Source organism: Elephas maximus, chromosome 3 (genome assembly GCF_024166365.1).
Source record: "Elephas maximus indicus isolate mEleMax1 chromosome 3, mEleMax1 primary haplotype, whole genome shotgun sequence".
NCBI lineage: Eukaryota > Metazoa > Chordata > Mammalia > Proboscidea > Elephantidae > Elephas > Elephas maximus.
The window spans coordinates 167,597,846-167,613,450 of record NC_064821.1 but is presented as its reverse complement, the minus strand read 5'-3'; the positions used below and the strand labels follow the sequence as shown (position 1 = coordinate 167,613,450).

The window sequence follows — 15,605 nt, the reverse complement described above, 5'->3', positions numbered from 1 at the left end:
ATACCATGATTTGTTTATCCATTTATCTGTTGATGGGCACCTTGGTTGCTTCCATGTTTTTGCTATTGTAAACAGTGCCGCAGTAAACATGGGTGTGCATATATCTGTTCATGTAAAGGCTCTTATTTCTCTAGGATATATTCCAAGGAGTGGGATTGCTGGATCGTATGGTAGTTCTATTTCTAGGTTTTGAAGGAAGTGCAAAATCAATTTCCAAAGTTGTTGTACCATTTTACATTCCCACCAGCAGTGTACAAGTGTTCCAATCTCTCCACAGCCTCTCCAACATTTATTATTTTATGTCTTTTGGATTAATGCCAGCCTTGTTGGACTGAGATGAAATCTCATTGTAGTTTTGATCTGCATTTCTCTAATGGCTAATGATCGTGAACATTTCCTCATGTATCTATTAGCTACCTGAATGTCTTCTTTAGTGAAGTGTCTATTCATATCTTTTGCCCATTTTTTAATTGGGTTATTTGTCTTTTTACAGTTGAGTTTTTGCAGTATTATGTAGATTTTAGAGATCAGGCACTGATCAGAAATGTCATAGCTAAAAACTTTTTCCCAGTCTGTAGGTAGTCTTTTTACTCTTTTGGTGAAGTCTTTGGATGAGCATATGTGTTTGATTTTTGGGGGCTCCCAGTTATCTGGTTTTTCTTCTATGTTCTTTATAATGTTTTGTATACTGTTTATGCCATGTATAGGGCTCCTAATGTTGTCCCTATTTTTTCTTCCATGATCGTTATCGTTTTAGATGTGATATTTAGGTCTTTGATCCATTTTGAGTTAGTTTTTGTGCATGGAGTGAGGTATGGGTCTTCTTTAATTTTTTTGCAGGTGGATATCAAGTTACATCAGCACCATTTGTTAAAAAAACTGTCTTTTCCCCATTTAACTGTTCTGGGGCCTTTGTCAAATATCAGCTGCACATATGTGGATGGATTTATGTCTGGATTCTCAATTCTGTTCCATTGGCCCATGTATCTGTTGTTGTACCAGTACTAGGCTGTTCTGACTATTGTGGCGGTATAATAGGTTCTAAAGTCAGGTAAAGTAAGGCCTCCTACGTTGTTCTTCTTTTTCAGTAATGCCTTATTTATCCGGGGCCTCTTTCCCTTCTGTATGAAATTGGTGATTTGTTTCTCCATCTCATTAAAGAATGTTGTTGGAATTTGGATTGGAATTGCGTTAAGTGTATAGATTGCTTTTGGTAGAATAGACGTTTTTATAATCTTAAGTCTTCGTATCCATGAGCAAGGTATGTTCTTCCACTTATGTAAGTCTCTTTTGGTTTCTTGCAGAAGTGTACTGTAGTTTTCTTTGTATAAGTCTTTTACATCTCTGATAAGATTTATTCCTAAGTATTTTTTCTTCTTAGGGGCTACTGTAAATGGCATTGATTGGCGATTTCCTCTTCGATGTTCTTTTTGTTGGTGTAGAGGAATGCAACTGATTTTTGTATGTTTATCTTGTATCCCGATATTCTGCTGAACTCTTCTATTAGTTTCAGTAGTTTTCTGGAGGATTCCTTAGGGTTTTCTGTGTCATCTGCAGATAGAGATACTTTTACTGCTTCCTTGCCAATCTGGATGCCCTTTATTTCTTTATCTAGCCTAATTGCTCTGGCTAGGACTTCCAGCACAATGTTGAATAAGAGTGGTGATAAAGGGCATCCATGTCTGGTTCCCGATCTCAGTGAGAATGTTTTCAGGCTCTCTCCATTTAGGGTGATGTTGGCTGTTGGCTTTGTATAAATGCCCTTTATTATGTTGAGGAATTTTCCTTCTATTCCTATTTTGCTGAGAGTTTTTACCATGAATGGGTGTTGAACTTTGTCAAATGCCTTTTCTGCATCAATTGATAAAATCATGTGATTCTTGTCTTTTGTTTTATTTATGTGGTGGATTGCATTAATTGTTTTTCTAATGTTGAACCATCCCTGCATACCTGGTATGAATCCCACTTGGTCATGGTGAATTATTTTTTTGATATGTTGTTGAATTCTGTTGGCTAGAATTTTGTTGAGGATTTTTGCATCTACATTCATGAGGGATATAGGTCTATAATTTTCTTGTGGTGTCTTTACCTGGTTTTGGTATCAGGTATATGGTGGCTTCATAGAATGAGTTTGCTAGTATTCCATCCTTTTCTATGCTCTGAAATACCTTTAGTAGTAGTGGTGTTAACTCTTCTCTGAAAGTGTGGTAGAACTCTGCAGTGAAGCCGTCCGGACCAGGGCTTTTTTTTGTTGGGAATTTTTTGATTACCTTTTTGATCTCTGCTTTTGTTATGGATCTATTTAGTTGTTCTGCCTCTGTTTGTGTTAGTTTAGGTAGGTAGTGTGTTTCTAGGAATTCATCCATTTCTTCTAGGTTTTCAAATTTGTTTGAGTATAATTTTTCATAGTAATCTGATATGATTCTTTTAATTCCAGTTGGGTCTGTTGTAATATCGCCCACCTCATTTCTTATTCGGGTTTTTTGCTTCCTCTCCTGGTTTTCTTTTGTCAGTTTGACCAGTGGTTTATCAATTTTGTTGAGTTTTTTAAAAAAACAGCTTTTGGTCTTGTTAATTCTTTCAATTTGTTTTTCTGTTTTCTGTTTCATTTAGTTCAGCTCTAGTTTTTATTATTTGTTTTCTTCTGGTGCCTGTGGGTTTCTTTTGTTGCTCTCTTTCTATTTGTTCAAGTTGTAGGGATAGTTCTTTGATTTTGGCCCTTTCTTCTTTTTGGATGTGTGCATTTATTGATATAAATTGGCCTCTGAGCACCGCTTTTGCTGTGTCCCAAATGTTCTGATAGGAAGTGTTTTCATTCTCATTGGATTCTATGAATTTCTTTATTCCCTCCTTAATGTCTTCTCTAATCCAATCTTTTTTGAGCAGGGTATTGTTCAGTTTCCAAGTGTTTGATTTCTTTCCCCTGCTTTTCCTGTTATTGATTTCCACTTTTATGGCCTTATGGTCAGAGAAGATGCTTTGTAATATTTCAATGTTTTGGATTCTGCTAAGGCTTGCTTTATGACCTAATATGTGGTCTGTTCTAGAGAATGTTCCATGTGCACTAGAAAAGAAAGTATAGTTGGTTGCTGTTGGGTGGAGTGTTCTGTATATGTCTATGAGGTCAAGTTGGTTGATTGTGGCATTTAGATCTTCCGTGTCTTTATTGAGCTTCTTTCTGGATGTCCTGTGCTTCACCGAAAGTGTCCGTAGAGTTTTTAGTGGCTGATTTTTCAGAAGTAGATCACCAGGCCTTTCTTCCGAGGTGCTTCTGGGTGGACTTGAATGGCCAACCTTTTGGTTAGTAGCTGAGCTTGTTAACTATTTGCACTACCCAGGCACCCCTTGGCCCATAGTACCAAAAAACCAAACCAAGCCCAGTGCCATTGAGTCGATTCCGACTCATAGTGACCCTATAGGACAGAGTAGAACTGCCCCATAGAGTTTTCAAGAAGCACTTGGTGGATTTGAACTGCCGACCCTTTGGTTAGCAGCCATAGCACTTAACCACTATGTTGCCAGCGTTTCCTAGCCCATAGTAGAGTACTTCAATTCTTAATCAACTAACAAAGCATCTCTTGGCCATGCTGAGTGCTGTAGAATAAAACACAGTTGCTAGTGTCAAGAATGCACAGTCATTTTCTTGTTCCTCTGACCTTGACAGTGTACCATGAGTACTAGTTCTCATGCAGAAGGGAACACACGGTGTGTAGTGGGAGCAGCTCTGGCAGGAGACCTGTTCAGTGTTAGAGTTTGCTGCATGACTTTGGACAGAAGAAAAAAAACCACACGTTTATTAATCATCTAATATGTGGTAGATGCTTTCAGATACTTGGACATTTGAATTTTTTTGCTGTTTTCCATATGAGGAAGCTGAGGTTCAGAGAGATTAAAATAATCAAGGTCGCATGGATTATAAATGATCGAACCAGGATTAAAACCAAGGCCCATAGACTTTTTGCCACACCACTTGAACAAAACTGCCTAGTCTTTCCTGGGTGTCATTTCTCTGTTTCTTTGTCAGATGAAGGAAGGACATAGAATTACATGTCTGCTAAAGACCATTCCAACTGTGGTTCTGCAAGCTGAATGTTTTACCCTGATCCAGGGGTATAATTTTATTGAATGAAGAGTTTTTGCTTTTTTTTTTTAATAATTTTTATTGAGCTTTAAGTGACCGTTTACAAATCAAGTCAGTCTGTCATATATAAGCTTATATACACCTTACTCCATACTCCCACTTACTCTCCCCCTAATGAGTCAGCCCTTCCAGTCTCTCCTTTCGTGACAATTTTGCCAGTTTCTAACCCTCTCTACCCACCTATCTCCCCTCCAGACAGGAGATGCCAACACAGTCTCAAGTGTTCACCTGATACAAGTAGCTCACTCTTCATCAGCATCTGTCTCCAACCCATTGTCCACTCCCTTCCATGTCTGATGAGTTGTCTTCGGGAATGGTTCCTGTCCTCTGCCAACAGAAGGTTTGGGGACCATGACTGCCGGGATTCCTCTAGTCTCAGTCAGACCATTAAGTCTGGTCTTTTTATGAGAATTTACATCCCACTGATCTCCTGCTCCCTCAGGGGTTCTCTATTGTGCTCCCTGTCAGGGCAGTCACCGGTTGTGGCCGGGCACCATCTAGTTCTTCTGGTCTCTGGATGATATAAGTCTCTGGTTCATGTGGCCCTTTCTGTCTCTTGGGCTCATAGTTGTCATGTGACCTTGGTGTTCTTCTGAATGAAGAGTTATTTTAATGAAATATAATAATCTCAAACATTGAGCATAATAAGAGAGAACAAAGAATAGAATTTATAGATTCTTAAAGTTCCTGAAGAGGGAACTTTGTGATTATTAGATTCAACGTTGATAAATGATCTCAGAAAAAAGACAGGCTTCCAACTTTGGGACTTAACCACTAATGAGAAAAAAAGTGTGCTAGTTTTATGAAGTTGTCTATATGTGGGAAACCCAGGTTAAGTGCTACAGCTGCTAACCAAAAGCTCGGCAGTTCGGATCCACCAGGTGGTCCCTGTCCTGTAGGGTTCCTATGAGTCGGAATTGACTTGATGATAATGGGTTGGTTAATGGATCCATATGTGCACGAGTGTATGTTTACCTTTTTTTTTTTTTTTTTTATCTTAACTAGGTAGTCTTTGTTCAGATTGAAAGTGATTTTTCTGCATTACTAGAGTTGAAACTAGTTCACTGCAAACTCAGGAACTTTTGGCAATTCAGGGGAGAGCAAACAGGGGACACTAGCCAGTAATAAACTTAGCCAGGCTCTTTTGGTATACCACTGATTGTTACTTTTAGTATTAAAGTTTAGAGAAGTAATTTTGAGAAGTAAACGATTGTCTAATGTCACAGAGATAGTTAAGGCAGAATTAGGATTATATCTTAGAAATTATGGCTTTAGGCCAGTGCTCTTGGCAGACTAGATATACCTCTTACTCAGTTTGGGGAGTGAATTCTATTTACGTTGCGTTGTGGTGAAGGGGTATAAGTCCTGAAGAGTTGAGCCATCGATTGTTTACTGTTTATTCCTTAGTAAAATAAAATGAGCTTTGTTAGCTTTTCACTTCAGTTAAAGATAGCTAGGAAGAATACTTTCCTATCTCCTTACTGTTAATCACACAAATTTACATATGTCTTCTAAAGCAAAGAGCTTTATGCTTTATTTTATTATGAGAAGGCTTAAGGAAACAAAAGTGTTTAAATATTTTTAGCTGGCATTTCTTCCATCGGCACATGGTATGGTGCCAACTGCATTTTCTCCGAGAATGGAACAGTGGACGTTAAAAGATCCATACTTTTCCTTTTAAAGAAAACATGATAATCACTCTAACACATGGGTATATCATTCTTGCTTCCCAGGGTGTGTGTTTAATTGCTGTGGAGCTGTGAAGCTTTGTATTGATGTTACCCTGTCAGCCCTTTGAAGTTTAAGGGCCCAGGGGAAGATTTGGGTCACCCCAAAATCCCATTAGTCCAAAATCAGATTCGTAAGCTGTATCCCCTGCCTCTTGAAATGCTTCTGCCTATTGTAGGAAGCCCTGGTGGCATAGTGGTTAAGTGCTACAGCTGCTAATCAAGAGGTCAGCAGCTCAAATCCACCAGGCACTCCTTGGAAACTCTGTAGGGGCAGTTCTATTCTGTCCTATAGAGTCGCTTTGAGTCAGAATCGACTCTTTGGCAGTGGGTTTGGTCCTTTTTTTTAATTGTAGGACCCTGTCTGTAATCTTTAAATATGCTAACACAGCTAGGGGCTATTAGCTAGGAAGATTAATACTCAGCATGTTACTTAATTTATCAAGGCAAGCTTAATCCTGGAATCTCTTAGCTTTTGAGAATCAGTTCTTACATGTTTCCCTTTCAGGCGCTCACAGATATTCCTTAAAAATCAGAATTGGGCCTTCATCACAAATAGATATGTTATGAATAGCATAACTATTAAAATATGGATCAAAATGCACATGTGCACCTTGACATAGCCATGCGGGGATACTGCCTGGTGGGTAGTGTGATGGCCATGTTGACTAACATCATCTTTTCTTTCCCTGACATGTTTGCAGAGACTTAAGAAACAATGAAATTTCATGGGCCATAGAAGATGCTAGTGAAGCCTTTGCTGGACTCACGAGTCTCACTAAACTGTATGTATTTATACTATATATGTGTGTATCTAAAGATACATATCTTAGATCAGTTGTAAATATGACTGGATTATGTCTGTCTGTTATGGCCAGGAAGTCTGAGCACTCACTTATAGGAGGAAGCTTTGTTGTTTTATCACGTTGGTGTTTTTTGGCGGGGAAGGTGGCTTCCTTGCTTTTGAAGGAGCGTTCCTATGGGCAAATAGAAGTTATTTATGGAACTAGAATATCTACTCAAGTAAAAGAAAAGCACTGAAAAGCCAGAGTTGAACTGGTAATCTGTTTTATTTTGTGAGGTTTAGGGATAATTTGTCTAGTAGGAGAGGATTCTTTCAAATATTTTTAGATCATCTTCCATGAGAAGAATTTCTCCAAGGGTTCACACTTTCCTGAATTTCTTTGACCTGATGATCTTTTGGTCAGAAGGGAGAAACTGGGAATATAACTCACTTTGGCATATGAAAACTACCAGTTTTTTATCAATGGCCAGGATGGTTGTTCAGAGGTACCTCGTTGAGCCCCAGCATTCAATGGACGCCTTCATATTATGCTTTATGTTAGTTAATAATAAAGGTTCGTAACTTTCTTAAACATGCATGTTAAGCTTATTTTCACCTTTTATAGGTAAATGTTTAATGAATTTAATTTTGTTCACTGGAGAGCTTTATTAGAAAGGTTTGTTTGTATTTCAGAATCTTACAAGGAAACCAGATTAAGTCAATTACAAAGAAAGCATTCATTGGTCTTGGATCCCTTGAACATCTGTAAGTATTTTACATACATTTTGCTTACTATATAAATAGTCTTTGCTATTAGCTAAGGTTTTTGTGACCACTTAAAGTGTTTATATAACTTAATTGTAGAAATGGTGACTAGAAGTTTTTCATTTCTTTTCATTTCAGAGATTTGAACAACAATGCTATAATGTCTATCCAAGAAAATGCTTTTTCTCAGACTCACTTAAAAGAACTGTAAGTAACTTAAGTCTTTTTTGTCACCAATTAGATCATTATCCATGCTTGTCGTGCTTAAAATGTGATGAGCATGACCCAAATGTTTTCAAAAGTATGCAATTCAAGCAAGAAAAAAGAAAGCATTAATACTCAGTTATTTTGGCGGCTGGATGAAGTTTGAAAATAACCCAGCATGTAAAAAGCCTAGAGTGTGTGGCACCAGGACCTTCTGTTTGCCTGTGCTGCTGATGCTTATAGTTAGGAGACCTTGGCAGTGTTCCTGTGTGTTACGTGTACCCTGTGCAAGGATGTTGCTACCAACTGCACTATAAAAGGGTCAAGGTGGGCAAACCCCACCTTTACCACTAACTGTGTGGCAAGGGTCAGCATGAATTGAGTTCCCAGCTGGAAATGGATCCAGGCCTCTCCTGCCCATGTCTCCATACCTTATCGCCAGTCACTTTCATGGCAATTGTTCTCTCTCTGTCTGTGATCCTCTAGTCCCCTGCAACTAGGTCACAAGCTAGAAGGAATCTATCCTTCTTTATCCACTGCCTGTGCAGCCCCTCTCTATCACCCAGCCACCCAGAGCTGGGTCTTTACAAATCGACTCTGTATTGCCAGACCCTGCTGGCTCGTTGCCCCTGTGGGTTTGTTAATTCTCTAGAACAGCTCACAAAATTCACAGAGACTGTGACCTAAACTAAGGAGGCCTGGTGGCTTAGTGGTTTAACACTTGGCTGCTAACTGAAAGGTCAGTGGTTTGAACTCATAAGCTACTTGATGGGAGAAAGATGTGGCAGTCTGCTTCCGTAAAGATTTACAGCCTTTGAAACCCTATGGGGCAGTTCTGCTGTGTCCTATAGGTCTGCTATGAGTCGAAATTGACTCAGTGCCAGTGGGTTTATAACATATAATTAAAGTTACCCATTTATTATAACCAGAAAGGATACAAGCAAAGATACGCATCAGACAAGTCCTGGGAGAGCTCCTGGCAGAGGGCCTCTATTGTCCCCACGGATGTGCCGCACTCTCTCCAGTGCATGGATGTCCTCACCAGTCCTGGAAGCCCCAAAAAGAGAGCTCCAAGGTCCAGAGTCCCTAGTCTTTGGGAACTCAGTGAATGTGCATGACTGGTACTTAATGCATAGTTATGATTGACCCAATCAATATGTGTGACTGACTGCATCATGCCCCTTCCCTTTCTGAAGTTAGTTCACCAGGTGTGGGGCCTGTGTAAACCCTACTTGTCTGGCTGTTTTAGAAAGACAAGAAGCATCTTAATTGTTCAAGCTGTTTTCTGAAAACAGGTACAGAAGACCAAATCTAATTTTTGTTCCACATCCTACTGTTTTACTTTTTCTCCTTGTTTCTTTTTGGACTATCTTTTTGGAATCATGTGTTTCCAAAAACTCACTCCTAGTGGGTTACAATTAAGATATGTGATTTTATTCATCAGTTTCTGAGATGATCAGGTATTTCCAGTACACTGATTCCAGATGATGTCTCTTGTTCAAACTACTAAAATGCTCAAAAAACGTTAACTAGTTGTATTGGTCTGCAACAGATTATAATTTTTAAAAACTGGTCCTTTATCAGATGGTTTGAAAAGCACTGGGAAAGTGTGAGTTCAAACTGCCTGGATTCAAATCCTTGCTCCATTCCTTACAACTGTGACATTGGACAAATTGTTTAGCCTAAAGACTCAGTTTCCCTTCTCAAAATGGAGATATTAGCACCTACCTTAGGGTGATGTGAGGATAAAATGAAATTATTTATTCAACAAGTATTTCTTGACCATCTATAATGTAAGGTACTGTTGTAGATGCTGAGAACACAACATGCAATAGTGAATAAGACAAAGTCTCTGTTCCCCTAGCATACTAGAGTAGATTCTAGTCAGGAAGATAAATAATGAACCAGTAGATATATAATATCCCATCAGACAGTAAGTGCTCTGAAGAAACATAAAGCTGGGTCAAAGGTATGGAGAGTGACCAAAAAAAATCCCCAAACCAAATCCATTGCCATCTAGTCTATTTCGACACATGGTGACCACATAATGTTTCCAAGGCTGTAAATCTTTACTGAAGCAGGCTGCCAGCCACATCTTTCTCCCACTTTGCCGCTGGTGGTTTCAAACCACCGACCTTTTGGTTAGTGCTTTAACCACTGCGCCACCAGGGCTTCCTATGGAGAGTGACAGGGGCTGCTATTTTAGATAAGGTGGTCAAGAGAGGCTTTCCTGAAAGTAAAGCGTTTGAACCAGGACTTAATGAAATGGAGCAAACCGTGTGAACACAGGCCAAGGGTATTCCAGCAGAGGGAAAAGCAAGTGAAAAGGCCCTGAGGTAGGAGCTTGCTTGTTGTGCTTGAGGAACAGGAAAGACACTGGTGTGGCTGGAACACATGAGCAAGGGAGGAGTGGTAGGAGAGGCCAGAGAGTTTGCAGGAGCCAGATCATTTAGGGCCTAGTAGGCCATGAGGAGTTGGGATTTTTTTTTTTTCTCTAAATGCATAGGAGGGTTTTGAAAAAATGATGCGCACAGAGCCTGGCACATAGTAAAAGTTGAATAACTGATAATAATAAAAATAAAGATGTTATGGAAATCATGATTAATTATTTCCTGCCAGATTTTTAAAGTGGCTTTCTTTTGGTCTGTTGAGATATTTTGAGTTACTTCTCCTAGGCTTAGTTTAACTTGTAAAGGTCACAGAGTACTGGAAATCAGTATTACCTTTTTTGGCCAGTGATAATCTAAGGACCAGCAAGAACGTGTTCTAACTATTGTTGTAAGAACCCGGTTTCAAAATACAGTTTAGAAAGTAGGTAAAAGCAAATAATGTAGTTTCATTTTCAGAGAGTTGGTTAGTAATTTGGGAGTTGATTTGAACAAACTTGTAATACAGGCACTCTGTTGCAGTTTTTTTACTGAAAAGTTTTGGATGCTTTTGATGATATTTTAAATCTAAGTTATATTTATAGTACTTAGGCCAACATTAAACTCTTTCTTTATACTTCTTAGTATCCTCACAGTGCTTTGCATAAATATTGGGGGGGGGGTTGGTAGGAGAGTTGCATATAATTTTTAAAATATTTCACACTGCAAACTATATACAGTCATGGTAGAAATATTAGAAAATACATTTAAACCCACATTGGGTTGGGAGGAGACCTCAAATCCCCATTACTCAGAGACAACCACCTGTTAATATTTTGTTATATATCTAGCCATACGCTGGTTGAAAGAATGCAGTGTATTCTGTTAGACACTGTGGGTGGAGTTGGTTAGCACGTGAAGGATGGAAAAGATGCAAAGAAATACAAGTAGAAGGAGCTAACATAAATTAAGTGTTGTCTATGGCCAGGCACTGTGCTAAATGCTTTATTTAAACTTTTTTTTTCCTGAGGTAGGTATTTTTAGTTCCATTTTCTAGAAATGGAAACTGAGATTTTGGAGACATTCAATGTCTTGCCTAAGGCAAGTAGTGAAGTTAGGATATGAATCCAGGACCCTTCCGTTGAGTAGCTTATACCTAAGAAAACATAAATCAGGCCATGTCATTCCTCTGTTCTTAGCCTTCCATTGGCCTCCATTACACTTAGGAAAAAAGAAACTAAATTCCTTCCTTAGCTTATAAGGTGCCTATACGGCCTGGTCCCTCCTGCCTAGCTCCCTGGCCTCATTCCTGTCACTTATCCCCTTACTCGCTGTACTCTAGCCTCTCTGGCCTCCTTGCTTTTCCGCCAGCACACTAAGTCTGCCTGCCTCGAGGCCCTTATGATGCAGTTCCCCTGCCGGGGCACTCTTACCTTAAGCATCTTCACATGATTTTCTCTCTCATTTCTTTGGGTCTCTGCTCAACTGCCATCTCTTCAAACAGAACTTCCCTGACCACCTTATCCAAACTAGCAACTGCTGTGTCTGTCTTTGCTAGCTTCATTTTTCTTCATAGCATTTGCCATTTTCTGACTTTCTAACATATTTTGTATTTATTTGTTTATTGCTTGGCTCTAAATATGTAAGCTCTACGAGGGCTGTATCCCCACAGCTTAAAATAGTACCTGGCACATAGTAGGGTCTCAGATATTTCCTTATGAATGAATGAAAATAGTGTAAGAATTCTTAAATGCAAAGGGTAGCTTTTGGCTTGTTTAGTTAAAATTACTCTTGATGAAGATACGGCTTTTGAGGTACTCTTAAAGACTGTTTAAGACTTCATTAAAGTTAGACCTTAGATACCTTATACCCAGCTTTAAAACTTGACAGGGATTTTGGTGAACACACAAAGCAAGCCATAATGTTCTCAGTCTTTTGCTTTGCCTACTTTCAAGTGGATGGGGCAGTTAATGGGTCATTAAGAGAAAATACCAGTTTTTCAGATATGTTTCATGTGCTTTTATAGACTGCAATACTTTTTCAGTGGTTCTTAATTTAAGTTGCAGTACATGTTGCCATAGGGCTGAAGTGTTTTCAGTCTTGATGAAATAATTTGAAAATAATTAGATCTTTTGCACAACAAAGGTATCACAACGCTCCTGTGTGTGTGTGTGTGTGTGTGTATATACATATATATATAGTGAGTTTTACCACAGACTTCTCTGGGGAAAATTTTAAACCTGAAAAATTGAAAGGACGGCACAATTAACATCCACCTACACCCACTCCCTGCTTATCAGCATGGTAGGTTCCAAAGACCAGGTCGTTACGTGAAAGTCGTCATTACAGGAAAATGGAGGATTTGTGTTTTCAGACCATTTGTCTGATTTTTTAATTTAGAAATTATGGTCATAGAAATAATAACAACTAAGATTTACTAATGTACTCATCACTGTGACAAGTCCAGTTCAGTTATGGGTTATTCCTCTGTGGAGAAGGAGGCTTGAAGGAGACAAACCTGGATAAAGTCTAGCTGTTTGACTAGAAGGTTCACGTCTTAACCACTTCACCTTCCTCCTGTGCTGGGTCACAGCTTACCTTGTGGAGCAGCTTCCAGAGCTCCACTCCCACCCCTGTAATCCCTGTGTTCATGATCCTGAAGCTTGCTCTGCCCCCTGGGCCTGGTGAGTCACCGAGGCTCAGGGCTTCCTGTGAGGGCGCTGGGAGTCTGGCCACGCGCTTGGACCCACCGAGGTGGAGGCTTCACACTTAGTTCAGCTCACTTTGGGATGTCATTAAACTCGTGAACATTTCTCCCAAACACCCTCTCCAATGCCTCTTTCTTTCTTCCCTTCCCACCCCACAGCAGTTTTGAACTGCAGGGCCTCAGGTCAAATAGGAGCTGGGAACCCAGAATAGGCGCTGCTGGCTCAGTGCTGCCTGTGCACATACCCGGAGGCTGTGACCGTGGAGAAGGCCAGCCCTGTGTGGCAGCTAGACACTGTGCACCTACCAGCAGGAGGGAACTGAGGGTGTAGGCAGCACAGCCCAGTTTCCCGGAGGGCGCCCAGAGACCTTCCTTGAGGGAGGGGACACTCTGCAGACGTTGCTGCCTTGCCCACCACCTCGTTAATGCACAAAATAGTTGGATAGATTTATTACTGTTGCCACAAATGTAAGATGTTGGGTAATGAGATAGTCAGTAAGTGAGGGGCAGGTGTACTACTCTCTACCTAGATTTACCAGTTGTTAACATTTTGTGAAATTTGTTATCTTTTTTTTTCTCCCTCTATCCTTCCCTCCCTCCTTTTTCTTTCTACATATATGGATATGTATATACATAGCATTTTTTGCTGAACCTTTTTTTAAAAGTGAGTTGCAGACATCATGACACATTATTCCTAAATATCTCAGCATATATTTACTGTGAACAAGGACATTTTCCTACATAGCCACAATACTATTATCATACCCAAGGAAATTAACATTGGTAAAATATTATTATGAATATGTAGTCTGTATTCAGATTCTTCCTATGTCAACAAATGTCCTTTGTGGCTGTTTTTCTCCCCAGTCGAGGATCTAGTCAAGGGTCACATATTGCATTTTGTTGTAATGACTCTTTAGTCTCCTTTAATCTGAAACAGGTGTCTTGCCCATGCCCCCTCCTTTTTAGTGTCTTTCATGACATTGACATATTTGAAGAATTGAAACTGACAATCTGAATTTCCTTTTCATAATCATATTTAGGTTAAACATTTTTGGCAAGAAAAATGCGTAGGTAAGCTTTTAATGCTGAAGAAACTTGGAATGAAGAGTAAAACAAGGGATGCTTCTTTTCCTCTTTGTTTTTGCAGGATTCTGAACACAAGCAGTTTGCTCTGTGACTGCCATCTGAAGTGGTTACTTCAGTGGCTGGTTGATAGTAACTTCCAGCGTTCTGTGAATGTGAGCTGTGCGCACCCTGAGTGGCTAGCAGGGCAAAGCATCCTAAATGTGGATCTGAAAGATTTTGTCTGTGGTTTGTATTTTTGTTTTAAAATTTTATATATTACACACTTACTATTTTAACAGCAGAATTAAAAAAAAAAAAATTAGACCAGAATGCTTTCCCACTATGTCCATCTGTCTGTCATCTTCTCCAGCCTGTGTTTCAATGCATTAGCATTTTTATATAGTTGTAATAATGTATTTAATTTTGTATTCTGGTCTTTGACTTAATATATCAAATATTCTTTAACTATCATTTTTAATGGTATATAGGAACATCTTTATGAACTTAGGCCTTTTCCTTTTAGGGAGATTGTGAGCCTTAGAATAAATATCCAGTAGTAAGATTCCTGAGTCAAAAAGCATGGATTTTTTTTTTTTTTTTAATATAAACATTCTTAATTGATCTTGAAAAGTACTACCAGGTATTTTCCAAAAAGATAAAATCAGTTTATGTTGTGTCAGCAGTATATGAATGGATCGATTTGGTGTGTTTTGTGTTTTTGATGTAATTTTTTAAGATTAAAGTAGCAGGATTTTTTTTTTTTTTGGTGGAGGGAGGAGAATCACAGGCAAGTGCTTACTTACAACTTCAAGTATACATCTATATTGTTCTTTGTCAACTTGGAAGATTTTCCTTTACACTTAAATTTCCATTAAAGTGAAATATCTGGTTCTTACTTTACATAGTAGGACTTGTAGATCAGGTATCTGCGTTGCATGCCACTAGGCACTCTGGTCATTTGAGTACCTGTCTATTGCCAGATCTACTTAAAGATCTGTGTGACACTTGAAAATTCAGGCCCACAAAATACTTGTTAGGTTGTTTTTATAAATTTCAAAGCAGAACACAATGATCTAATAATATATACTGCTTACATTGCCATGAGTTCCTCTCTCACTTGGCATCATTTTAAATGTAAACATACTATATATCCACCCCCCTTTCCAATTTCACTTTTATGGCACAGTGAAATGTTATCCAGTGAAGATATGAGTAGAATTCATATATCTGTTTCTCTGAATTAGTCCAATAATATACTTATCGTTGTTTGTGAACCTATGGTTTATCAGCAAGTCCTAAGACAATTGCCATTTGAACATTTGACTTGACGTGTTTGGAATTTTTCACTATTTTAGATGAAAGCTATGTACATACAAAAATCAAAGCAAACTCATTGCCGTCGAGTTGATTCCGACTCACAGCGACCCTATAGCGCAGAGTAGAACTGTCCCATAGGGTTTCCAAGGAGCACCGGATAGATTTGAACTGCTGACTTTTTGGTTAGCAGCCGTAGCTCTTAACCACTACACCACCAGGGTTTCCATACAAAGTACATACAAAGTACTTTTAAATCACTGGTTTCATTAATAGGTATTCCCTGTGAAATACAATAAGTTTGTAATCCCTGTTTTCTATATTGGTACAGAAAAGATAATGGTTATTATGTACATGTTTATTTATGTATCATACACATACATTTATACAGGGGCAATGGGATTAGAACTTGTCTGAAAATTCTAACATAGGATTTCCTTTTTTCCCAGTAACTGGTAATGCATAAGAAGTACACTCTAAGCACACAAATAGCAGTGAGGCGTAGTGGAAAGAGTGCTAGACTCTGAAG

The 15,605-nt window shown here is 38.9% G+C and overlaps 1 protein-coding gene across 1 annotated transcript in view; it reads left to right on the top strand.

Moving 5' to 3' along the window:
• The window catches only part of LRIG2 (leucine rich repeats and immunoglobulin like domains 2), a 56,808-nt gene that overhangs the window by 26,052 nt on the left and 15,151 nt on the right, over positions 1 to 15,605 (top strand). Inside the window, exons 9-12 of the mRNA XM_049880048.1 lie at positions 6,573 to 6,653; positions 7,346 to 7,417; positions 7,556 to 7,624; positions 13,845 to 14,008. Of these exons, the coding sequence (XP_049736005.1) occupies positions 6,573 to 6,653; positions 7,346 to 7,417; positions 7,556 to 7,624; positions 13,845 to 14,008 (386 nt within the window). The remainder of the gene's footprint in view (positions 1 to 6,572; positions 6,654 to 7,345; positions 7,418 to 7,555; positions 7,625 to 13,844; positions 14,009 to 15,605) is intronic.